This window comes from Nomascus leucogenys, chromosome 19, assembly GCF_006542625.1.
Source record: "Nomascus leucogenys isolate Asia chromosome 19, Asia_NLE_v1, whole genome shotgun sequence".
In the NCBI taxonomy this organism is placed as follows: domain Eukaryota; kingdom Metazoa; phylum Chordata; class Mammalia; order Primates; family Hylobatidae; genus Nomascus; species Nomascus leucogenys.
The window spans coordinates 69,559,326-69,583,988 of record NC_044399.1 but is presented as its reverse complement, the minus strand read 5'-3'; the positions used below and the strand labels follow the sequence as shown (position 1 = coordinate 69,583,988).

Sequence of the window (24,663 nt, the reverse complement as noted above, 5' to 3'; positions counted from 1 at the left end):
TTGTATTTTTCTGTAGCGACATGGTTTCGCCATGTTGCCCAGACTGGTCTCGAACTCCTGGGCTCAAGCGATCTGCCCGCCTCGGGCTCCTAAAGTGCTCGGATTACAGGCGGGAGCCACCGCGCCCAGCCTCCGTCTCCCTTCTAAGTGACATCCTGTCCGGCATCCCGCAGGCCTTCACAAGGATGGGGTGGGAGAGCTCAGGAACTCAAACACAGCCTTCCTGGTGGATGACTTCTAAGCATCTTTCAGTCTCCCTGATCTTGCCAAGCAGAGAAGCGCTTCCTCGTAATGCCACCAAAGCACAACTTTCACATGCTTGCATTATGGCCTTAACTAACTGATGTCATTACTTAACTGTCCCCACGGGGACGGGGAACTGAATGTATTTTCACAAACGTCAATTCAAGACAGATTTGTGGGAGAAACCACTTGGGGACAAACCTCTCCCCACCAAGAACCCAGAATCCTGCCGGGTGGCTGGGAAAAGTGGGCGGGGCGTAGTCGCCCCGGCGCTGGCAGGTCCAGTCTCTGCCCGCGGCGCAAACGGATGACGTAACAAGCGCGCGCGACGATTCGAGGTGCTCTGTGGCCGCGAGTGCACCTTCCACGTGAGTATAGTTACCGCGTGCGGACCTGCATCTTCCTCCAGGTGCAGCGTTTCGTCATCTAGCCCAAGCCTGGTCTGACCGCTTCAGTATCCCCACCGGGCCGAGCTGTGTCTACTTGGTGCCCGCGTGTTTGCTTTAGTGGAGGCGTCCATTCGTCCTATCTTGCGTGCGTTCCGCAGACCCCAGGCATGGCCGACCCCCATGTAAACTTAGCCCCATTGTCCCATTCATGGATTCAACTAACAGAAAGTCTGCAGGCCGCCTACTTTATATCAGGCACCATGCTGGTCATGGGATACAGCCCTCATGCACGCAAACCCTGTCTCTGAGCTCTTGAAGCTTATATTTTACTGGGAATGATAGACGGAAATCAAGTGACTTAATAAACAAAATGCCTTCAGGAAGACTGTCCTGAAAGTGGGAGAGGGTCTGAAGAGTGGTGAGAATCAAGAGTTCATTCAGTCAGTCCACAAGTTTTAGAATTTTTTGCGTTCCAAGCCCTGGTATTGTTCTAAGTCTTGGTAATTCAATGGAAACGAAGCAGCAACATCCCATGCCCACGTAGAGATTTTTTTCTAGGGGAGAATATAGAGCGAAAAATAAAAACATCCGATAGTGATAAGCGCTTTATAGGAAATTAAAATAGGGCCGGCCATCTGACAGTAACTACTTGAGTGGTTAGTGAAGCCTTTTCCACGAAGGCGAATCACCAGAAATCTAAATAACAAGAAAGAGCTAGCCATGCATTTGTCAGGGTGAAAAAATTGCCTTCCAGGACTGAGCTTGGCAAGTTAGAGAAATAAAAAAGAAGCTAATGTGGTTGGTGCATTGTGGGTGAAAAAGAGAATGGTGTGAGATAGGGTTGGAAAGGTAGGCCAGAGAGTGGCCAGACTTGGTAAACCAGGATGCTGAGTTGGAATTTATACCATGTGTAATGGGAAGCCATAATCCACTTTATGCTGATGTGTGACAAATGAATTGTGGTTATGCAGTGGTCAGGAGGTTAATGCATTGGTTCAGGTGAGTGATGGTGGTGGCTTACTTGAACTAGAGTGAGGTAGTAGAGATGAAGAGATGAGAGATTTGAGACATGATTGGAAATAGATTTCCTGGTGGATTGGATTTAGAGAGTCTGAGGGAAAGAGAATTAAGGATGACTTCTGTGTTTTTGTCTTGAGCAACAAATTGGATGATGGTAGTGTTTACTGAGATGGCAAGACTAGGGGAACAGCAGAGTTTGGTGAGTAAAGCCAGGGTCCCGTTGAGAGGCAGTGGGACCAGAAATTGGATAGGTACTTTGAGATAGATGGGGAGGGCCTTTGAATGTTAAGCTAAAAGTATTAACTGTAATAGTTCTGTTGACTGATGCACACTGGAGGTCAATACACCAAGACACAGGTTGCAGCAGAGAAAGAGGTTTAATCATAGGGCTGCTGAACAAGGAGACAGGAGGAAACCTCAAATCCATCTCCCAGAGTACTTTGGGGCTAGGGTTTTTAAAAAAGGGTTTGGAGTAGGATTGGGATGAAGTGTGAAAATCATTAATTGAAGAGTGCAGGGTGAGGTGAAACAGGGAGATGAAGAAACTGATTCTCATGCTCACTTGGTTCCACTGTGGGAGTCTTTTTTTGTTTTCTTTTTTTTAATTTGAAAGATGAGGTCTGCCTGGCGCAGTCGCTCACGCCTATAATCCCAGCACTTTGGGAGGCTGAGGTGCGTGGATCACAAGTTCAAGAGTTTGAGACCATCCTGGCCAACATGGTGAAACCCCATCTCTACTAAAAATACAAAAATTAGCTGGGCATGGTGGTGTGCACCTGTAGTCTCAGCTACTCGGGAGACCGAGGCAAGAGAATCACGTGAACCCGGAAGGCAGAGGTTGCAGTGAGCCGAGATCGTGCCACTGCACTCCAGCCTGGCGACAGAGTGAGACCCCATCTCAAAAAAAGAAAAAAAAAAAAAGAAAAAGAAAGATGGGGTCTTGCTCTGTCACCCAGGCTGGAGTGCAGCGGCACAATTGTAGCTCACTGCAGCCTCAAACTCATGGGCTCAAGTGATCCTCTTGCCTCAGCCTCTTGAGTAGCTGGGACCACAGGTACACGCCACCGTGCCCCGCTAATTTTTAATTTTTTTTATAAAGACAGGGTCTTACCAGGTTGCCCAGGGCTGGTCTCAAACTCCTGGACTCAAGCAGTCCATTGCTTTGGTCTCCCAAAGTGCTGGGATTACAGGTGTTGGGATTATAGGCGTGAACCACTGCTCCTGGCTTCTGTGGGAGTCTTTGAGCTGGTGGAGTCAGCTGTTCTGCTGGAATTCAGGATCTGCTTAAGCAATTCTTTTTTTTTTTTTGAGCCAGAGTCTTGCCCTGTCACCCAGGCTGGAGTGCAATGGCTCAATCTTGGCTCACTACAACTTCTGCTTCCCAGGTTCAAGCGATTCTCCTGCCTCAGCCTCCCGAGTAGCTGGGACTACAGGTGCTTGCCACTACGCCTGGCTAATTTTTTGTATTTTTAATAGACAGGGTTTCACCATGTTGGCCAGGTTGGTCTTGAACTCCTGACCTCAAGTGATCTGCCTGTCTTGGCCTCCTAAAGTGCTAGGATTACAGATGTGAGCCACCATGCCCAGCCCTGCTTAAACAATTCTATTTTTTTTTTTTTAATAATTTATGGGTGCCGCAATAAGCATGTATGTTTATTGCGGCACTATTTACAATAGCAAAGAGTTGGAACCAACCCAAATGTCCAACAACGATAGACTGGATTAAGAAAATGTGGCACATATACACCATGGAATACTATGCAGCCATAAAAAATGATGAGTTCGTGTCCTTTGTAGGGACATGGATGAAACTGGAAAACATCATTCTCAGTAAACTATCGCAAGGACAAAAAACCAAACACCGCATGTTCTCACTCATAGGTGGGAATTGAACAATGAGAACTCATGGACACAGGAAGGGGAACATCACACTCCGGGGACTGTTGTGGGGTGGGGGGAGGGGGGAGGGACAGCATTAGGAGATACACCTAATGCTAAATGACGAGTTAATGGGTGCAGGAAATCAACATGGCACATGGATACATATGTAACAAACCTGCACATTGTGCACATGTACCCTAAAACCCTAAAGTATAATAATAATAAAAAAAAAAATAATAATAATTTATGGGTCCGAATGGTGGTGCACGCCTGTAATCCCAACACTTTGGGAGTCCGAGGCAGGCAGATCACTTGAGGTCAGGAGTTGGAGACCAGCCTGGCAAACATGGGGAAACCCCGTCTCTACTAATAATACAAAAATTAGCTGGGCATGGTGGCGCATGCCAGTAATCTCAGCTACTTGGGAGGCTGAGTCAGGAGAATTGCTTGAACCCAGGAGGCAGAAGTTGCAGAGAGCCCAGATTGTGCCACTGCACTCCAGCCTGGGTGACAGAGTGAATCCATCTCAAAAGAAAAGAAAAAGAAAATAAGTAAATAAATAAATAATTTGTGACATGATATCATCAAGCAATAAATTCTTAAACAAAAGCTTTGCAATCAGAGATCTTTTTTGTTTGTTTTTGTTTGTTTTGAGACAGAGTTTCGCTCTTGTTGCCCAGGCTGGAGTGCAATGGCTCGATCTCAGCTCACTGCAACTTCTGCCTCCCGGGTTCAAGTGATTCTCCTGCCTCAGCCTCTCAAGTAGCTGTGATTACAGGCATGCACCACAACGCCCAGCTAATTTTGTATTTTTTTAGTAGAGATGAGGTTTCACCATGTTGGTCAGGCTGGTCTCGAACTCCTGATCTCAAGTTCTCACTGTGTTGCCCAGGCTGGAGTGCAGTGGCTTAATCACGGTTCACTGCAGCCTTTGCCTCCCCAGGCTCAAGTGATCTTCTCACCTCAGCCTCTCTAGTTGCTGGGACTACAGGCACATGCCAGTACACCCAGCGAAATTTTTTATCTTTTTTGAGAGAGATGGGGTTTTTGCCATGTTGCCCGGGTTGGTCTCAAACGCCTGTGCTCAGTCCTCCCACCTCAGCCTCCAAAGGGCTAAGATTACAGGTGTTAGCCACTATGCCCTGCCCAATTTGGCCTCTTCTTATAAGGGCAAATTATAAGAGGTTTGGTGAGATTAGTAGCTCATTCTTGAGAGTTCCACTTTCATGACCTAATTACCTCCCAGAGGCCCCACCTCCAAATACACATTGAGGATTAGGGTTTCAATATATGAATTGGGAGGGGGAGATACACAAACATTCAATCCATGACTGATGCCATTTCTCTCAGGAAATTTTTCCTGACACCTAAAGTGCAGGATTGGTGTCCACAGTCCCCTGACCTTCACCACACGGGACTGGAAATGTCTAGGTACTTGGCCTTTCTCCCCCAATAAAATATAGACCCTGTGAGAGCAGACATAGTTTCTGTCTTGTTTCACAGCGGTGTTCCTAAGACCTTGCCTGGGGCCCAGCAAAGTGCATGTACTCCAGGAACACGTGTCAAGCACGTACCTGTACACCTCCCTACCACATTAATAAAGACCACATTTTGCAAGGTTCATTAAAATCTCCAAGGTTACATTTTTCAGGTTACCTTGTTTCTCTAAATGTCCCTATTACTTTCCCATACCCTATCCCTAACGCCTCAACTTTCCTTGAAATCTGAAATCAGTTCAACAGATAGGCCATAGTTAATGTTATTTTTATTTTATTTATTTATTGAGACGGAGTTTTGCTCTTGTTGCCCAGGCTGGAGTGCAATGGCGCGATCTCGGCTCACTGCAACCTCTGTCTCCCGGGTTCAAGCAGTTCTCCTGCCTCAGCCTCCCCAGTAGCTGGGATTACAGGCGCCCACCACCACACCCAGCTAATTTTATATTTTTAGTAGAGACAGGGTTTCACTACGTTGGCCGGGCTGATCTCGAACTCCTGACCTCAGGCAATCTACCCGCTTCAGTCTCCCAAAGTGTTGGGATTACAGGTGTGAGCCACCGTGCCCGGCTCATCTCGAACTCCTGACCTCAGGCAATCCACCCGCTTCAGTCTCCCAAAGTGCTGGGATTACCGATGTGAGCCACTGCGCCCGGCTCAGTTAATGTTATTTTTTTAGGAACCTAATTCATCTCTGCAGCAAAGGACACATCTCTCCAGCAAAGGACACCTGCAGAGATGTCCCCAGTCCTTCACTTCTATGTTTGTCCCTCTGGCCACGAGGGGGCAGCTTCTGGACACACTCTAAGGAAACTGCAAGGGAAACTGCCAGAGCTGCAGGGCGTCGAGACTGAACTGTGCTACAATGTGAACTGGACAGGTTGGGCCCAGGTATTAGATTCTTGGGGGACATGCCTCGGTGCTGGGGGCAGTGTCTCAGGGTGTCCTTGCCTTGTCTCCCTGCAGCTGAGGCCCTCCCCAGTGCTGAGGAGACAAAGAAGCTGATGTGGCTGTTTGCTTGCCCCTTATTGCTGGATGATGTTGCTCGGGAGTCCTGGCTCCTTCCTGGCTCCCATGACCTGCTGCTGGAGGTCGGGCCCAGGTAAGTATCTCATCCTGCCCACCCCTTTCTCCTGCTTTTCTCTGCTTCCTGGTGTGATCCTTGGAAGATTTGTTTTTCCTTTGCTCTTTGCTACTTCCTGCCTAGGAAACCATGCATGTGCTTTACCCATTTGGGTAGATCCCTCTGAAGACCCAGCCTGCTCCAAAACATGTTCTCAAAGCAAAATGAATTAGATTCCAAGTTAAAATCAAACAGTTTTGACCGGGCGCGGTGGCTCACATCTGTAATCCCAGCACTTTGGGAGGCCAAGGCGGGCGGATCACGAGATCAGGAGATTGAGACCATCCTGGCTAACACGGTGAAGCCTCGTCTCTACTAAAAAATACAAAAAATTAGCAGGGCATGGTGGCGGGCGCCTATAGTCCCAGCTACTTAGCAGGCTGAGGCGGGAGAATGGCGTGAACCCAGGAGGTGGAGGTTGCAGTGAACTGAGATCGTGCCACTGCACTCCAGCCTGGGCGACAGAATGAGACTCTGTCTCACAGAAAGAAAAAGAAAAATCAAATAGTTTTGATGCTAGAGGACAGTTATGGTTTGGTATGAGTGTACTTTGAAAGCAGGTTTCTTGTTGCCCAGCCTGAGGCTGAAAGCCAATGGTGAGGGGATAGCGGTGGGAGGTTGTCCAGACAGCAGTGGGCAGGATCCACCTTCCCACTGAGGCCTGCCGGGGGTTCTCCAGTCCTAACCATCAGGCCCATTGTTCAGGCTGAACTTCTCCACCCCAACATCTACCAACATTGTGTCAGTGTGCCACGCCGCTGGGCTGGGGTCTGTGGATCGTGTGGAGACCACCCGGCGCTACCGGCTCTCGGTGAGGTGATGGGGAATCAGGAGAAGGAGATGGGCCAGAGATACAGGATTAGACCCTAAGCTCTAGAGAGAAGCAGGGATAGGTGCTCCTGGCTTGAGGCCTGCTCTGTATGGTTGTACAAGTTGTTCACTGCCTGAAAGTACCTGGTTGAGGGGTAAATGGGGCAGAAATCCAGCCTATGCTTCCCTTAATCTGTGCATCCTGCCATGGATTCATACCTGGAAAGGGTGTCTTTTTGTAATCTGAGAAAAAGTGCTATATGGAGTGGCAGTGGGCTGGCCTTGCATGACTAAGAGGGTAGGAAAGTGGACCATTTCTCTCCATTCTTAAACTCTTCACCCCTTGCCCTCTGTGTGTCTGCACCCCTAGTTTGCCCACCCCCCGTCAGCTGAGGTGGAAGCCATTGCTCTGGCTGCCGTGCACGACCGGATGACAGAGCAGCACTTCCCCCATCCCATCCAGAGTTTCTCCCCTGAGAGCATCCCGGAACCCCTCAATAGCCCTATCAATATACTGGGCGAGGGCCGGCTTGCGCTGGAGAAGGCCAACCAGGAGCTTGGTGAGTAGCTGGGGAGGGAGGTGTAGGGCCCAGGATAGGCCAGTAGGGGTTCTGAGATCTGGAATGTGGCTGCCTGAGTTCCATAGTCACCTCTTCCTGGATTTGTCTCCTAGGTCTGGCTTTAGACTCTTGGGACCTAGACTTCTACACCAAGCGCTTCCAGGAGCTACAGCGGAACCCGAGCACTGTGGAGGCCTTTGACTTGGCACAGTCCAATAGGTGAGGAGGAATGGGATTGTTCCGATACCTGAGCCCATGGATGCTGGGAGAGACCACAGGGACTCGCCTTCATGGCTCTCCCCTGGCTTAGGGGCCTCCCTGAGTCTCTGAGGGCCTGGGCTCCCGTCATCCATCAAGGAGTCTACGTTCAAATCTTGGTTTTATCTTCACTTTGGCTCTGGATAGTCTAAAATGACAGAATACTTGAAGATTATGACTTTTTGGAATATGTTTTGATCTATTATCTAAGTATGAATTTGGCTGTAACTCTGCTGTTAAATGCTGGTGAGAAGACATGGCATTAAGAAATGACCCCGTTTCCACCTGCCTTCCCCTCCCTGCGTCGCCCCCTGCAGCGAGCACAGCCGACACTGGTTCTTCAAGGGCCAGCTCCACGTGGATGGGCAGAAGCTGATGCACTCACTGTTTGAGTCCATCATGAGCACCCAGGAATCCTCGAACCCCAACAACGTCCTCAAATTCTGTGATAACAGCAGGTGGGCTGTGCCCTAGACTGGGGTGGCATCAGGACCCGGGGAGGGGAGGCCTCAGGACCTGGTTGGGTTAGTGTAGGTCCCAGAAAGGAAGCAGGGTCCAGGATGGATATGTCCACAGTGCAATCCAGGGGAAGGAAGTCCGATTCCTACGGCCTGAGGACCCTACACGGCCAAGCCACTTCCGGCAACAGCAAGGGCTGAGACATGTTGTCTTCACAGCAGAGACTCACAACTTTCCCACAGGTGAGCTGGGTTCCCTGGAGAAATAGGTGAGATCACAGAATAGGGTAGGGCAAAGGTCCCAGGCCCCTGGGCTGGGCCTGGGGAAAATAATCAGGGAAGCTGGTTGTCCTTATTTTCAGTGGGGGTGGTCAGAGATGGGGTTTGTCTCTGAGGCACCCAGACCTCTCCCCACTCTCTCTTTGCAGGAGTATGCCCCTTTAGTGGTGCGACCACTGGCACAGGGGGCCGGATTCGAGATGTCCAGTGCACAGGCCGCGGGGCCCACGTGGTGGCTGGCACTGCCGGCTATTGCTTTGGAAATCTGCATATTCCAGGTTCCATCGCCTTCTTCTCTATCCACCTTCCCTTCCAGATTCCTTGTCCTGGCAGGCACCAAACTTCTATCTGTTAGGTCATAGGGTTATCCTGTGTGCCTTTTCTCAGGAGGAAGGGCTCTAGGATAACTGGCCTTTCACTAACTATGGTCGTAAGTGTAGACCTGGAGAGATGAGGTGGCAAGACTATTTTGCCAGAAACTAGCCTTCATTCAGCCAGAAAGTATGATATTGGGTTGCTCTTATGATCACCACCTGCCCTTCAAATCTGGTTTCTTAGAAAGCCTGAGAAACTTGGCTGGGCATGGTGGCTCACACCTGTAATCCCAGCACTTTGGGAGGCTGAGGTGGGCGGATCACAAGGTCAGGAGATCGAAACCATCCTGGCTAACACAGTGAAACCCCATCTCTACTAAAAATACAAAAAATTAGCCGGGCGTGGTGGCGGGCACCTGTAGTCCCAGCTACTCAGGAGGCTGAGGCGAGAGAATGGTGTGAACCCAGGAGGCGGAGCTCTCAGTGAGCCAAGATCACGCCACTGCACCCTAGCCTAGGTGATACAGCGAGACTCCATCTCAAAAAAAAAAAACAGAAAACCTGTGTAACTCTGATCGCGAGATTCAGGGGGAAGGCTGGTGTGGGTGGTGGAAAGAAGACCAGTGCCTCACTGCAGGCTCTACAGCTTCCTAAAACAGGACTTCCTGAAGTGGAACACTGCAACCATGCAGGTGGTCCTTGGTGGCCTTGACTCTTCCTGAAGGATGCAGGCTGCTCCGGCCTGCCTTCACAGTTCATTCGGTTCATCCAGTTCTCTTTCCTTCCCTCCCAGGTTACAATCTGCCCTGGGAGGATCCAAGCTTCCAGTATCCTGGGAACTTTGCCCGGCCCCTGGAGGTTGCCATTGAAGCCAGTAATGGAGCTTCTGACTATGGCAACAAGTTTGGGGAACCAGTGCTGGCTGGTGAGGCTGGGGGTGCAGAGGGATGACAAACACCCAGAGGGGCTTGTGGGTGGGGTGTGCGACCCGGGGGCTGTGCTATTGGGCGAGCACTGGGGGAACTGAGTGACAGGTCCCTCTGATGTTCACACTCCAGGCTTTGCCCGCTCCTTGGGCCTCCAGCTCCCAGACGGCCAGCGGCGTGAGTGGATCAAGCCCATCATGTTTAGTGGGGGCATTGGGTCCATGGAAGCTGACCACATAAGCAAGGAGGCCCCAGAGCCAGGTAAGAGCCTGCCACCTTTCTCTGGATCCAGCCAGCTTTCTCTCCAGCACAGGATGGCTACAGGGAGGGAACTTACGGAACACTTTAGTGGTGAGTTTTTAATGTGTTGGCTTATGTTATGTGTCACATAATGATGGACAACTCATTCTGAGAAATGTGGTTATTAGGTAATTTCATTATTGTGCCCACTTCATAAACTGTACATACACAAACCTAGATAGCATAGCCTGCTACACAATCCACACAGCCTCTTACTGGCAATATTATCCAGGAATTTTGTACACTTAGGAGCCATGATGAACAAAACAGCATGAGAATAAATTAAGCACAAGAGAAAATAATGCAATCAAGACGTGGTGGGCCGGGCAGGGTGGCTCGCACCTGTAATCTCAGCACTTTGGGAGACTGAGACAGGTGGATCACCTGAGATCAGAAGCTCAAGACCAACCTGACCAACATGCTGAAACCTTGTTGCTACTAAAAATACAAAAATTACGGCCGGGCGCGGTGGCTCACGCTTGTAATCCCAGCACTTTGGGAGGCCGAGGCGGGCGGATCACGAGGTCAGGAGATCGAGACCACAGTGAAACCCCGTCTCTACTAAAAAATACAAAAAATTAGCCGGGCGTGGTGGCGGGCGCCTGTAGTCCCAGCTACTCGGAGAGGCTGAGGCAGGAGAATGGCGTGAACCCGGGAGGCGGAGCTTGTAGTGAGCCGAGATTGCGCCACTGCACTACAGCCTGGGCGACAGAGCGAGACTCTGTCTCAAAAAAAAAAAAAAAAAAAAATACAAAAATTAGCCAGGCATCTGCTGGGCACGGTGTCTGACGCCTGTAATCCCAACACTTTGGGAGGCTGAGGTGGGCGGATCACGAGGTCAGGAGATCGAGACCATCCTGGCTAACATGGTGAAACCCCATCTCTACTAAAAAAATACAAAAAATTAGCCAGGTGTGGTGGCGGGTGCCTGTAGTCCCAGCTACTCGGGAGGCTGAGGCAGGAGAATGACATGAACCCAGGAAGCGGAGCTTGCAGTGAGCTGAGATTCTGCCACTGCACTCCAGCCTGGGCGACAGAGTGAGACTCTGTCTCAAAAAAAAAAAAAAAATTACCCAGGTGTCATGGTGCACGCCTATAGTCCCAGCCTCCCGAGGCACAAGAACCACTTGAAGCTGGGAGGAGGAGGTTGCAGTGAGTGGAGATTGCACCACTGCACTCCAGCCTGGACAACAGAGCAAGACCTTGTCAAAAAAAAAAAAAAAAAAAAAAAGGCCATGGTAAATATGAGATATATGAAGCTACTGTCAATATAACATGGCATACTGTTTTTAAGTAAACTTTTTTTCTCTTTTTTGTTAATTATTATTATTTTTAATCTGCATTTTCTTTCTCAAGTCAGATTTTTTTTCTCTTTTTAGAGACAGGGTGTTACTTTGTCACCCAGGCTGAAGAACAGTGGTTCTGTCCTAGCTCACTGTGGCCTTGAGCTCTTGGGCTCAAGCAGTTCTCCTGCTTCAGCCTTCCAAAGCACTGGGATTACAGGTGTGAGCCATGGTGCCCAGCCAAAATAAACTTGCTTTATATAAATAGAATGAGTACATTCTAAAATAACAGTAAAAAGTATAGTTGGCTGGGCACATTGGCTCATGCCTGTAATCCCAGCATTTTGGGAGGCCAAGGCAGGGGGATTACTTGAGGCCAGGAGTTTTGAGACCAGTCTGGGGAATATAGTCAGACCCCTGTCTCTAAAAAAATTAAGAAATAAAACTTAGCTGGATATGGTGGTGTACACCTGTAGTCCCAGCTACCCAGGAGGCTGAGGTGGGAAGATCGCTTGAGCCAAGGAGCTCAAGGCTGTAGTCAGCTATGATCATACCACTGCACTCCAGCACGAGTGACAGAGTGAGACCCTGTCTCCAAAAAAGAATAAAAATAAAAAATAAATGTAGGCTGGGTGCGGTGGCTCACGCCTGTAATCCCAGCACTTTGGGAGGCCATGGTGGGTAGATCACCTGAGGTCAGGAGTTCAAGACTAGCCTGGCCAACATGGTGAAACCCCCCTCTACCAAAAATTCAAATATTAGCCGGGTGTGGTGGCACGCACCTGTAATCCCAGCTACTCGGGAGGCGGAAGCAGGAGAATCACTTAAACCTGGGAGGTGGATGTTGCAGTGAGCCAAGATTGCGCCACTGCACTCCAGTCTGGACAACAGAGTGAGACTCTGTCTCAAAAAAAAAAAAAAATTTTGTCCGGGCGCGGTGGCTCACGCTTGTAATCCCAGCACTTTGGGAGGCCGAGGCGGGCGGATCACGAGGTCAGGAGATCGAGACCACGGTGAAACCCCATCTCTACTAAAAATACAAAAAATTAGCCGGGCGTGGTGGCGGGCGCCTGTAGTCCCAGCTACTCGGAGAGGCTGAGGCAGGAGAATGGCATGAACCTGGGAGGCGGCGCTTGCAGTGAGCGGAGATTGCGCCACTGCACTCCAGCCTGGGCGACAGAGCGAGACTCCGTCTCAAAAAAAAAAAAAAAAAAAATTTTTAAAGTGTAGTAAATACATAAACCAGCAATAGTCATTTATTGTCATTATGAAGTATTATGTAGTATACATACAATAATGGTATGCAGTATGCTTTTGTGTGACTGGCAGCGTAGTAGGTTTATTTACAATAGCATCACCACCAGCGTGCCACAATGCCACTAGGCAATAGGAATTTTTCAGCACAATTATAATCTTAAGGGATCACTGTTGTATATGTGGTCTGTTGTTAAGCAAAATGTCATTAGTCAGCCCATGACCATAATGGAATCATACAATATGCGGCCTTTTGTGTCTGCCTTCTTTCACTTAGCTTAATGTTTTCAGGGGTTATCCATTGCATCAGTACTTTATTTCTTTTTATGGCTGAATAATATCCCATTATATAGCTATGTCACATTTTGTTTACCCATTCCTTAGTTGGTGGACGTTGGGGTTGTTTCAACTTTTTAGCTATTATGCATAGTGCTGCTATGAACATTTATGTACAAGTTTTTTTGTTTTGTTTTGTTTTGTTTTTGAGACGGAGTCTCGCTCTGTCGCCCAGGCTGGAGTGCAGTGGCGCCATCTCGGCTCACTGCAAGCTCCGCCTCCCGGGTTCACATCACTCTCCTGCCTCAGCCTCCCGAGTAGCTGGGACCACAGGTGCCCACCACCAAGCCTGGCTAATTTTTTGTGTTTTTAGTAGAGATGGGGTTTTGCCGTGTTAGCCAGGATGGTCCCGATCTCCTGATCTCATCATCTGCCTGCCTCGGCCTCCCAAAGCGCTGAGATTACAGGTGTGAGCCACCGCGCCCGGCCTATGTACAAGTTTTTGTATGAACATATGTTATCATTTCTCCCAGGTATATAACTAGGGGTGGAATTGCTGGGTCATGTGGTAACTATGTTCAGCTTTTCAAAAAATTGCCAAACTGTTTTCTAAAGCAGCTGTACCATTTTACATTCCCTCTAGCAGTGTGTGAGGGTTCCAGTTTCTCCACATCCTTGACAACACTTGTTATTATCTGTCCTTTTGATTGTAAGGCATAATAGTGGGTATGAAGCAGTATTTCATTGTGGATTTGGTTTGTTTTTCTCTAATGACTAATGATGTTGAGTGTGTTTTCTTTCTTTTTTTTTTTTGTAGAGACGGAGTCTTGCTCTGTTGCTCAGGCTGGAGTGCAGTGGCGCAATCTCGGCTCACTGCAACCTCCGCCTCCCGGGTTTAAGCAATTCCCCTGCCTCAGCCTCCCGAATAGCTGGGATTACAGGCATGTGCCACCACACCCAGCTAATTTCTTTTTATTTATTTATTTATTTTGAGATAGAGTCTCGCTCTGTGGCCCAGGCTGGAGGGCAGTGGCGCGATCTCGGCTCACTGCAAGCTCTGCCTCCTGGGTTCATGCCATTCTCCTGCCTCAACCTCCCAAGTAGCTGCGACTACAGGCGCCTGCCACCATGCCCGGCTAATTTTTTTGTATATTTTTTAGTAGAGACGAGGTTTCACCATGTTAGCCAGGATGGTCTCGATCTCCTGACCTCGTGATCCACCCGCCTCGGCCTCCCAAAGTGCTGGGATTACAGACGTGAGCCACCGCACCCGGCCAGCTAATTTCTTTTGTATTTTAGTAGAGATGGGGTTTGACCGTGTTGCCCAGTCTGGTCTCGAACTCCTGAGCTCAGGTAATCCACCCGCCTCAGCCTCCCAAACTGCTAGGATTACAGGCGTGAGCCACCGCACCTGGCCGAGCATGTTTTCATATACTAGTTAGCTATTTGTATATCTTCCTTAGAGAAACATCTATTCAGATCCTTTCCTATTTCTTTTTTCTTTTTTGAGATGGGATCTTGCTCTGTCACCTAGGCTGGAGTGCAATGGTGCGATCTCAGCTTGCTGCAACCTCCCTCTTCCGGGCTCAGGTGATCCTCCCACCTTAGCTTCCTGAGTAGCTGAGGCTACATGCTCCCGCCACCATGCCTGGCTAATTTTTGCATTTTTTGTAAAGATTGGATTTCACTGTGTTAGCCAGGCTGGTCTCGAATTCCTGAGCTCAAGCGATCCGCCCGCCTCAGTCTCCCAAAGTGCTGGGAGTGTGGGTGAGTTCTCCCACAGTTTCTACCCTTGAGCCCCCAGGCTGCAGGACCCTTCCGCATCCAGAAGTTGCAGTGAGCCGAGATTGCGTCACTGCACTCCAGCCTGGGCAACAGAGCAAGACCCCATCTCAAAAAAAAAAAAAAGTTTTTAGTGTATAAGCCTTACTTCTATTGTTAAATTTATTCCTAATTATTTTTATTCTTTTTGATGCTACTGTAAACAGACATACATATTTTTGCCTTTTTCATTTTTCACTTAGCAGTATATCTTGGAAATAATTTCATATTGATGAAGTCATATTACTTCATTACATTCCTATATTCTCTTTTTTTGGTGGCTTAGTCTTTCATTGTATAGACATACCATAGTTTACTTAATGAGGTCTCTGTTGTCAGCCTTTAAGTTATTTCATGTACTTGCTAATACAGACGTTACTGTGGTGTTTAATTTTGTAAGTAGGTGATTTTATACCTGTGCAAATAAATCAGCAGGATAACTTCCTCAAAGTGTATTTACCCAGTCAGAGACTGTGTGCACTTGTCATTTTGGTTGTTATTGCCAAATCGTCCTCCGCAGTTGATACCAGTTTACTCTCCTATCAACCCAGTCAAGTGGTAAGGCTTCTGGGCTAGGCAGGGTGGCTCACGACTGTAATCCCAACACTTTGGGAGGCCGAGGTGGGCGGATCACCTGAGGTCAGGAGTTTGAGACCAGCCTGGCCAACATGGTGAAACCCTGTCTCTACTAAAAAAATATACAAAAATTAGCCGGGCACGATAGCGGGTGCCTGTAATCCTAGCTACTCAGGAGGCTGAGGCAGGAGAATCACTTGAATCCAGGAGGCGGAGGTTGCAGTGAGCTGAGATCACGCCACTGTACTTCAGCCTGGGCAACAGAGCGAGACTCCATCTCAAAAAAAAAAAACAAAAAAGATGGTCAGGCTTCTCCTCCCTAACATCAGCTTCCTCTGTGCTCACGCTGCCTTGCTTTCGAGGCCTCTTCTCGTGGCTTCCCCGGTGTTCTGATTCTGCCTTCCCTTCTTACAGGCATGGAAGTTGTAAAGGTTGGAGGTCCCGTCTACAGGATTGGAGTTGGAGGTGGAGCTGCTTCATCTGTGCAAGTGAGTGGGAATTGCTAAAGGTGCAGAATCCTTGATATAACCGGGCCCCAGGCATAGGGGAGCATACAGGAGCTTCCAGCCTCGCTGAGCTGAGCTATGCCATATATGCCCCCAGGTGCAGGGAGATAACACCAGTGACCTGGACTTTGGGGCTGTGCAGCGAGGAGACCCGGAGATGGAACAGAAGATGAACCGTGTGATCAGGGCTTGTGTGGAGGCCCCCAAGGGAAACCCCATCTGCAGCCTTCATGATCAGGGCGCTGGTGGCAATGGTGAGGAAAGGAGTTGGAACAAAAGACTGGGCCTGCCTGGTATCCTGCCAGGTTTGGTTTAGGGAGAGGTATCAGGAATCTCCAACCAACCACCCAGCTCTGGGTCCCATTCTCCATGCTCTGTACATTCTAGACAGGTTCAGGGTTGGAAGGGTGGAAGCCTGCTGCCGTGGGATGATTGGTGGTGAGGGTGCAGCAGCAGTTGACACAGGAACACACCGAATTACGGGCTCCTTTGGAGGCCAGGGACTGCCCTTTGTTGCCTGACCACCACTAGGACACTGCCTCTCCTTGCAACCCTCTCACCAGGCAATGTCCTAAAAGAGCTGAGTGACCCAGCTGGAGCCATCATTTACACCAGCCGCTTCCAGGTGGGTCTCGTCCCCTGAAGTCTGGCATTTTCCCACTCCTGCCAGCCCCAGCCCGCTGCCACCCATCTCTCTTGCAACAACATGAGACATGGGAGTGCCCACTGGCCCTTCTCTTTCCTCCCCGCCATGGCTGTGCAGCTTGGGGACCCAACCCTGAATGCCCTGGAAATCTGGGGGGCTGAGTACCAGGAATCAAATGCACTTCTGCTGAGGTCCCCCGACCGGGACTTCCTGACTCGTGTCAGTGCCCGTGAACGTTGCCCGGCTTGCTTCGTGGGCACCATCACTGGAGACCGGAGAGTGAGTTGGCCCAGGGAGTTGGGAGCAGACACTGGGGCAGACATGAGCCACCCGGGTATGGGCTAGAGGGAGAGCTGTCAAGGGAGAGAGACGAGAGGAAGACGGGAGGTAGTGGCAAACAAGCTGTGGGGAATGTAGGATCCAAGGAGGGGCAGGGACTCAATATGGAAACCAAACAAGGAGTGGAAAGCACATTTGTGCCCTGATTTCTAGGAACATTCCCTGCTGGTGTTCATAGTCTCATCCCCTCTGGGTGGGGTCCCTGTGGTCTACAGATAGTGCTGGTGGACGATCGGGAGTGTCCTGTCAGAAGAAATAGCCAGGGGGATGCCCCCCCGACACCGCCGCCAACCCCCGTGGACCTGGAGCTCGAATGGGTGTTGGGCAAGATGCCTCGGAAGGTATGTGGGGTTGGGGGGATGAGTTTCTCCTGTGGTCCTCTCCACACCACCGTTTACCCTACGTGCACTTTGTCACCTGTGTGCCCAGCCCACCCCAGGTGCTCACACTTGCCTGTCGCTGTCTGTGTTGCAGGAGTTCTTCCTGCAGAGGAAGCCCCCTGTGCTGCAGCCTCTGGCCTTGCCCCCAGGGCTGAGCGTGCGCCAGGCTCTGGAGAGGGTTCTGAGGCTGCCCGCCGTGGCCAGCAAGCGCTACCTCACCAATAAGGTCCTCCCTGCACCCTTCTTCTGCCCCCTGCCTCCTTCCTCCGCTCAGCCTCCTCTGCCCTCCCACCCCTAGAAACTGCTGTGGGGGTTTTTGCCTGGCCCTGGGGGAAGCAGCAGGGGCAGGGCAGCCACCCTGATGGCCTGGTCTCCCTGCTACCCACCTTCTGACTAGAGCTGTTGTCTGCATTGGGGGAAAGACAGGCCTCCCACTGCCCTGGGTCCCTTGGGGGCATGTGCGGGAGCACAGGCTGTCCCTGTCCCTTGCTCTCTTGCTAACCCCACCTGGTTCCACAGGTGGACCGCTCCGTGGGCGGCCTGGTGGCCCAGCAGCAGTGCGTGGGGCCCCTGCAGACTCCTCTGGCAGATGTAGCGGTTGTGGCACTGAGCCATGAGGAGCTCGTAGGGGCTGCCACAGCCTTGGGAGAACAGCCAGTCAAGAGCCTGCTGGACCCAAAGGTCGCCGCCCGGCTGGCCGTGGCCGAAGCCCTCACCAACCTGGTGTTTGCTCTGGTCACTGACCTCGGGGTGAGTTCTCCCACAGCTTCTATCCTGGAGCCCCTGGGATTCAGGACCCTTCCGCATCCATCTGTAGCCCTTCATTTCATGTTGCAACCTCCCAGTCCCCCTGCACCCCTGGCCTCTCCACATCTCTCTTCCCCTCTAATGTTGTGCCTCTGGCACCCCCAGGATGTGAAGTGTAGCGGGAACTGGATGTGGGCAGCCAAGCTCCCAGGGGAGGGCGCAGCTTTGGCGGATGCCTGTGAGGCTATGGTGGCAGTGATGGCAGCCCTGGGTGTGGCAGTGGACGGTGGCAAGGACTCCCTCAGCATGGCTGCTCGGGTTGGCACTGAGACCGTGCGGGCTCCTGGTGAGGTGTGGGAGCCCCAGGGAAGGGAGGAGGAGCTATGGAGCTGGGTTGGCAACTCATTCCTTTGGACTCCTCCTTGCTCTCCAGGGTCACTGGTCATCTCAGCCTATGCCGTCTGCCCAGACATCACAGCCACTGTGACCCCAGACCTCAAGCATCCTGAAGGGAGAGGTATGGATATGGCCCCATCCTTTGTGATCTTTGCTTGGCTCCTGCTTTGTGAGTGCTGGGCCCCCATCTCAACACTGGGCTGTGGTGTTTTCTGGGACTGATTGTCTAGGTGTCTCACCACATGCTGGGAATAGCAGTGCTGTGAGCACCTCAGGGACGGGTCTTCCTGAGCTGTTCTCCTCCCCTCACCCCTCTCCGTCTCCCCAGGCCATCTGCTCTATGTGCCTCTGAGCCCTGGGCAGCACCGGCTGGGGGGCACGGCTCTGGCCCAGTGCTTCTCCCAGCTCGGGGAACACCCTCCAGACCTGGACCTTCCTGAGAACTTGGTGCGGGCCTTCACCATCACCCAGGGGCTGCTGAAAGGTAAGTGAAGACCCCTTGGGAGATGGCGCACGGGGTGCCAGGCGTGCAGCAGGCATTCACCAGCTGAGCAGTGGGGCAAAAGGGACTCCAATGGACGATGTACCCCAGATCCCCTGACATTCTAACACACACTCTTGATGGACTGACTCTGGAAGGTGGGGCGGGGCTATCAGGTTTGGGCCCCGAGGTTGCTGAGCTTTCTTCTCCTTCCTCCAGACCGCCTCCTCTGCTCAGGCCACGATGTCAGTGATGGAGGCCTCATCACATGCCTGCTGGAGATGGCCTTTGCTGGAAATTGTGGGCTACAGGTGGATGTGCCTGTCCCCGGGGTTGATGGTAAGGAACCTGGGGTCTAGTCTCAGGCCTGGGCTGCCTTCTCCACCCTGCAGACCCCATTTTCAATATATCAAAGAGTGGAGTGCCCTCCAATCCCCTTTCACTGAGTCTTCCCCGACTAGCTTTTCTGTGCTGTCTCTCTGACAGCTGAACTGGATGGAACTGGCTGACACCCGCCATGTTCCTGACTGCACCCCTCTGAGACTTCCCATTCCTGAGATGTCCATGATGAAACATCCTCAGTCCTGCGCTCCCAGCCCTCATCCTCCCTGATCCCCGCCCTGCTCTCTGGCTGCATCCCTCTGACCCCCGCCCTGGCCCTTCCTGCATTTCCCTGATCCCCGCCCCAACTCTCTTGGCCCTTCTTGCATCCCCCGACTCCCCCCATTGCTCTCCCAGTCCTGTCTGTGCTGTTCGCTGAGGAGCCAGGCCTCGTGCTGGAGGTGCAGGAGCCAGACCTGGCCCAGGTGCTGAAGCGTTACCAGGATGCTGGCCTCCACTGCCTGGAGCTGGGCCACACAGGCGAGGCCGGGCCCCATGCCATGGTGAGGAAGTGAGGGAGAGAGCGGTGTGCAGTGGGCAGTCAGAGTGGGGCGGCCGCGGTCCATCCCTCTCCCACTGTGGAGGGGGCCTTCCTTTCTCCTAGCCCGTGGGAGATTTGTTCCTCTTCCTAGGTCCGGGTGTCAGTGAACGGGGCTGTGGTTCTGGAGGAGCCTGTTGGGGAGCTGCGAGCCCTCTGGGAGGAGACGAGTTTCCAGTTGGACCGGCTACAGGCAGAGCCTCGCTGTGTGGCAGAGGAGGAACAGGGCCTGAGGGAGCGGATGGGGCCCAGCTATTGCCTGCCCCCCACCTTTCCCAAAGCCTCCGTGCCCCGTGAGCCTGGTGAGGGAGTGTGTGCAGAGGCTCCGCGTCCTGGGGGCGCTGAGCCTGGATGCCTGGGCCTGCCCTCGTAAAGGTGTCTGGGGAGTTGGGGTGGGGAAGTAACTTTCTGGCCCAAAGACACTTATTCTCCCCCAAGGTGGTCCCAGCCCCCGAGTCGCCATCTTGCGAGAGGAGGGCAGTAATGGAGACCGGGAGATGGCTGATGCCTTCCACTTGGCTGGGTTTGAGGTGAGCAGGGTAGGGAGCAGCTGGGGGTGGTTGTCTAGCCTCAGCTGCGTGTCCTCCCACCCATACTCCCCCTCCCCACCTTCGCAGGTATGGGACGTGACTATGCAGGACCTCTGCTCTGGGGCAATTGGGCTGGACACTTTCCGTGGCGTGGCTTTCGTGGGCGGCTTCAGCTATGCAGATGTCCTGGGCTCTGCCAAAGGTCAGTGTGCGGGCTTCTGCCCACTCCCCCCACATTCCTGAAGAGGTGCCTTTAGCCCCCTCTTCCTGGACTGGGGATTGGCCTCTCACTCCACCGAGCTAGGAGAGAGTGGGCCCATTCTTTCTGGGCCACATGCCAACAGAAGGGTGGTAGTAAATTTTTAATTTTTTCATTTAAAAAGTATATATATATTATTATTATTTAAAGTATATATATATATTTAAAAATAATATATATATATATTTAAAAATAATATATATATATATATATATATATATATATATTTTTTTTTTTTTTTTTTGAGACGGAGTTTCACCCTTGTTGCCCAGACTGGAGTGCAATGGCGCGACCTCGGCTCACCACAACCTCCACCTCCTGGGTTCAAGCGATTTTCCTGCCTCATCCTCCCGAGTAGCTGGGATTACAGGCATGCAAAAATACAAAAATTAGCCAGGCGTGGTGGCAGGCGCCTGTAATCCCAGCTACTTGGGAGGCTGAGGCAGGAGAATCGCTTGAACCCAGGAGGCAGAGGTTGTAGTGAGCCAAGATCATGCCACTGTACTCCAGCCTGGGCGACAGAATGAGATTCCACCTCAAAAAAAAAAAAAAAAGGAAAGGAAGGAAGGAGGGAGGGAGGGAGGGAGGGAAAAGGAAGAAAGAAAAAATAAAAAATAAAAGAAACAGAAGAGCAGTTATGCCCCTTCATTCCCAATTCCCTTTTCTGAGGTCCTCCACGTCTCACCCTGACTTCCCTATTCCCTGCTAGGGTGGGCAGCTGCCGTGACTTTTCATCCCAGGGCCGGGGCTGAGCTGAGGCGCTTCCGGAAGCGGCCAGATACCTTCAGCCTGGGCGTGTGTAATGGCTGTCAACTGCTGGCTCTGCTGGGCTGGGTGGGAGGCGACCCCAGTGAGGATGCTGCAGAGATGGGCCCTGACTCCCAGCCAGCCCGGCCAGGCCTTCTGCTACGCCACAACTTGTCTGGGCGCTACGAGTCCCGCTGGGCCAGCGTGCGTGTGGGGCCTGGGCCAGCCCTGATGCTGCGAGGGATGGAGGGCGCCGTGCTGCCCGTGTGGAGCGCGCACGGGGAAGGTCAGGAGCAAGGAAGGCTGGGGGAGGGCCCGAGGGTTGGGGGCAAGGGTGGGCATGAAGGACCTTGGCTCTCACTTCCCTCCTCCTTCCATCCCAGGTTACGTGGCATTTTCTTCTCCAGAACTCCAAGCTCAGATTGAGGCCAGGGGCTTGGCTCCACTGCACTGGGCCGATGATGATGGGAACCCCACAGAGCAGTACCCTCTGAATCCCAATGGGTCCCCAGGGGGCGTGGCTGGCATCTGCTCCCGTGATGGCCGCCACCTGGCTGTCATGCCTCACCCTGAGCGGGCCGTGAGGCCTTGGCAGTGGGCATGGCGACCCCCTCCATTTGATACTCTGACCACCTCCCCCTGGCTCCAGCTCTTTATCAATGCCCGAAACTGGACCCTGGAAGGGAGCTGCTGACTGGCCACAGGGGCTCACCTGGGCCCCATGGCTTTTCCCCTAAGTGGGTCCTGCCCCCTCCCCATGACCTTCAGGAGCACCCCATATTATTTCCAAAAATATCTTGGACAGACAAGGACCAAAATGCCAAAATCTCAGCAGACTCGATGATCTGCCTGCTATGTTCCTTCCGCGGCTGTGTCTATTTTCGGTTCTGCTCTAACATGGCATGCCCTTTCTCAGCCCAGGAAACAGCATGTGGTTCAGAGAAAAGAGCGACAAGGAAAAGTTAGGACTCCTGAGGTCCGAACAGGGGCTTCTGTTGCCTACTTCACAACACCCACCGATCACAGGCATGCATTTGCCTCCTTGACTCTGAGGGATGTTTTGCGCTCCCTTTTCTCATCATTGGGGTTTAGGGGGTGCAGACAAATTCAGCAATAGTATGCAGATCAGCCCCTCACCACCTCATTGTTCTCATTTGGAACTGGAACTTTCTGGATTTCTCTTGAAGTGCTACACTGCGCTGAATGTAAGGAATTGTTGCTTGTGGAAGTTTCTCAGTGTTTCTGGCTGTCTCAGGGCTGGCCTCAGAACCCAGCATTCCTGTTATTTGCTTCTAAATTAGCAGCTCTCTTTTTCTTTTTCTTTTTCTTTTTTTTTTTTTGAGGCAGTCTCACTCTGTCACCCAGGCTGGAGTACAATGGCATGATCTCGGCTCACTGCAACCTCTGCCTCCTGGGTTCAAGCAATTTTCCTGCCTCAGCCTCCCGAGTAGCTGGGAGTACAGGTGCACACCACCACACCCAGCTAATTTTTGTATTTTTAGTAGAGACAGGGTTTCACCATGTCTCCCAGGCTGGTCTCAAACTCCTAACCTCAAGTGATCCGCCTGCCTCGGCCTCCCAAAGTGCTGGGATTACAGGTGGGAGCCACTACACCTGGCCCAGCAGCTCTGTTTCTGATAGAGGTGGTTGGCGCTCTCATCCCTAGATCCTAACCCTTTAGTATGCTGGAATTCTACTCTTCACTTATTCCATTGACTGTTGTTGATTAGTTGTTATTGCAAAGCACTGTCACCGGCCTCAGGGGGTTTATGTGTAATAAAATTAAAAATAATAGCTGTGTATAACACTTAAGCCACGCATGTGTGAGGCATTTTGTATGTATCTGAATTAATTCTCACTAAAATTCAGCAAAGGACTTGATAGCCCCTCCCCGCCTTTTTAATAAAGAATGAATAAAGGTTGACTGCATTGCCTGGGGTCCACAGATGGTGAGGGGGGTTGGGCTCACCCATACTACATCTGCTTCCCGCCATCCTGCGTCTCACTTCCTGGAGGCAGTGTGTCAAGACATTCTGCTGGCAAACTGTCTTTGCTTCCTTTGCTGTCTGTTGCTTCCTTTGCTCACAGGAATAGAGGTCCCTTCCTCATGACTGTTCTGTTGTACACCTCAAGTCAGTTGGCTCCCTAGAATGTTCAACATCTTGATAAAAGGAGTTTGCCTGAGAATGGAGACTATAATCCCATATCCCTGAGGGCTCGAGAGCTGGGCGGGGGCGCTGAGCACTTCTGTGTGCTCCTGGTAGAGTAGCCACCCTGAGAAGAAACGGATAATAATGGAACAATGTTAAATGATGGCTATGGGGAAAACAACTATTTCAGAGATTTTTCTCATTGCTTTGCAAAGTGACCCACCCTGAGCAGTATGGGACTCCTCCAGATCATTTTTGACATTTGATTGTTCTTTCCTGACTTTTGGAAAGGATATATGTATGTCTTTCAAATTTATAGTATCGAACGTACAATTTGGGGGCTGGTACCAAGGCTTAGATATCAAGTTTATTAAGTGCTCGATGCAAAAGTCAAAGGATGGCATGCAAGGTAACCTCCTGGTTGGCTGTGATAAGTAAACTTGTGGATTTTGAAGGGGGAGCAGTTTCTGGTTTGGGTCGCAATGGCCATGTAAGACCCACCCTCCTCAGACACTATGAAGACCAAGTCCACTGGCTTTTCATCCGTGTTTTCATCCAGTAGCCATGTAACCCTGTCCTTGCTGACCCCCACCGAGCTCCATTCCCACCCACCCACCCACTCCCAAGGGCCCTCTGATGAACCCTCCAGGATAGCTCTCTGCCCCCTCCTTGCCTTCATGGAAAACCAGCTATCCTCTGAGAGCCACTTCTGCAGCCCCTCCAAGTGGTGGCTTTTCTTCTCAAACCTCAACCTCACATATCTCATCTTCCCCAGGCTGGGGAGTCGGGGTCCTGGTACCACTGCCAGACTGTTGACCGAATTCAAAGAAAACCCTGCCCATTGCAGGCTCATGCCATTCTACTACATCCCTTTCACCCAATTCTTTGTGTTCTACTGACTTCCCCGGCGCTCCCTGTGGGAGAGGGTGCCAATTCTTCAATAATTGATTCCTCTCCAGAAATAGAATGTTCCTGCCAGGTGCAGTGGCTCATGCCTGTAATTCCAACACTTTGGGAGGCCAAGGCTGGTAGATCACCTGAGTTTGAGACCAGCCTGGCCAACACGGTGAAACCCCGTCTCTACTAAAAATACAAAAGTTAGCTGGGTGTGGTGGTGTGCGCCAATAATTCCAGCTTCTCGGGAGGCTGAGGCAGAAGAATTGCTTGAACCCAGGAGACGGAGGTTGCAGTGAGCCAAGATCACACCACTGCACTTCAGCCTGGGCAACAGAGTCCATCTCAAAAAACAAGAAAGAAAAGAAATAGAATGTTCCAGGGGCAGGCACAGTGGCTCAAGCC

The 24,663-nt window shown here is 51.4% G+C and overlaps 1 protein-coding gene across 1 annotated transcript; it reads left to right on the top strand.

The window, feature by feature from the left end:
* Window positions 1-526: 526 nt before the first annotated feature.
* On the top strand, window positions 527-23,138 carry PFAS (phosphoribosylformylglycinamidine synthase). Its single transcript, XM_030799908.1, has 28 exons — window positions 527-611; window positions 5,706-5,906; window positions 5,993-6,128; window positions 6,855-6,960; window positions 7,330-7,519; window positions 7,633-7,738; window positions 8,095-8,235; window positions 8,354-8,478; window positions 8,664-8,792; window positions 9,622-9,753; window positions 9,887-10,015; window positions 15,679-15,752; window positions 15,868-16,024; window positions 16,334-16,395; window positions 16,534-16,695; window positions 16,971-17,096; window positions 17,230-17,361; window positions 17,655-17,885; window positions 18,048-18,228; window positions 18,316-18,399; window positions 18,607-18,762; window positions 18,979-19,098; window positions 19,498-19,643; window positions 19,773-19,980; window positions 20,117-20,208; window positions 20,296-20,410; window positions 21,177-21,500; window positions 21,598-23,138. Exons 2-28 carry the CDS (start codon window positions 5,765-5,767, stop codon window positions 21,906-21,908), a joined length of 4,017 nt encoding a protein of 1,338 aa, XP_030655768.1. The 5' UTR covers window positions 527-611; window positions 5,706-5,764; the 3' UTR covers window positions 21,909-23,138.
* The last annotated feature ends 1,525 nt before the right edge of the window (window positions 23,139-24,663 follow it).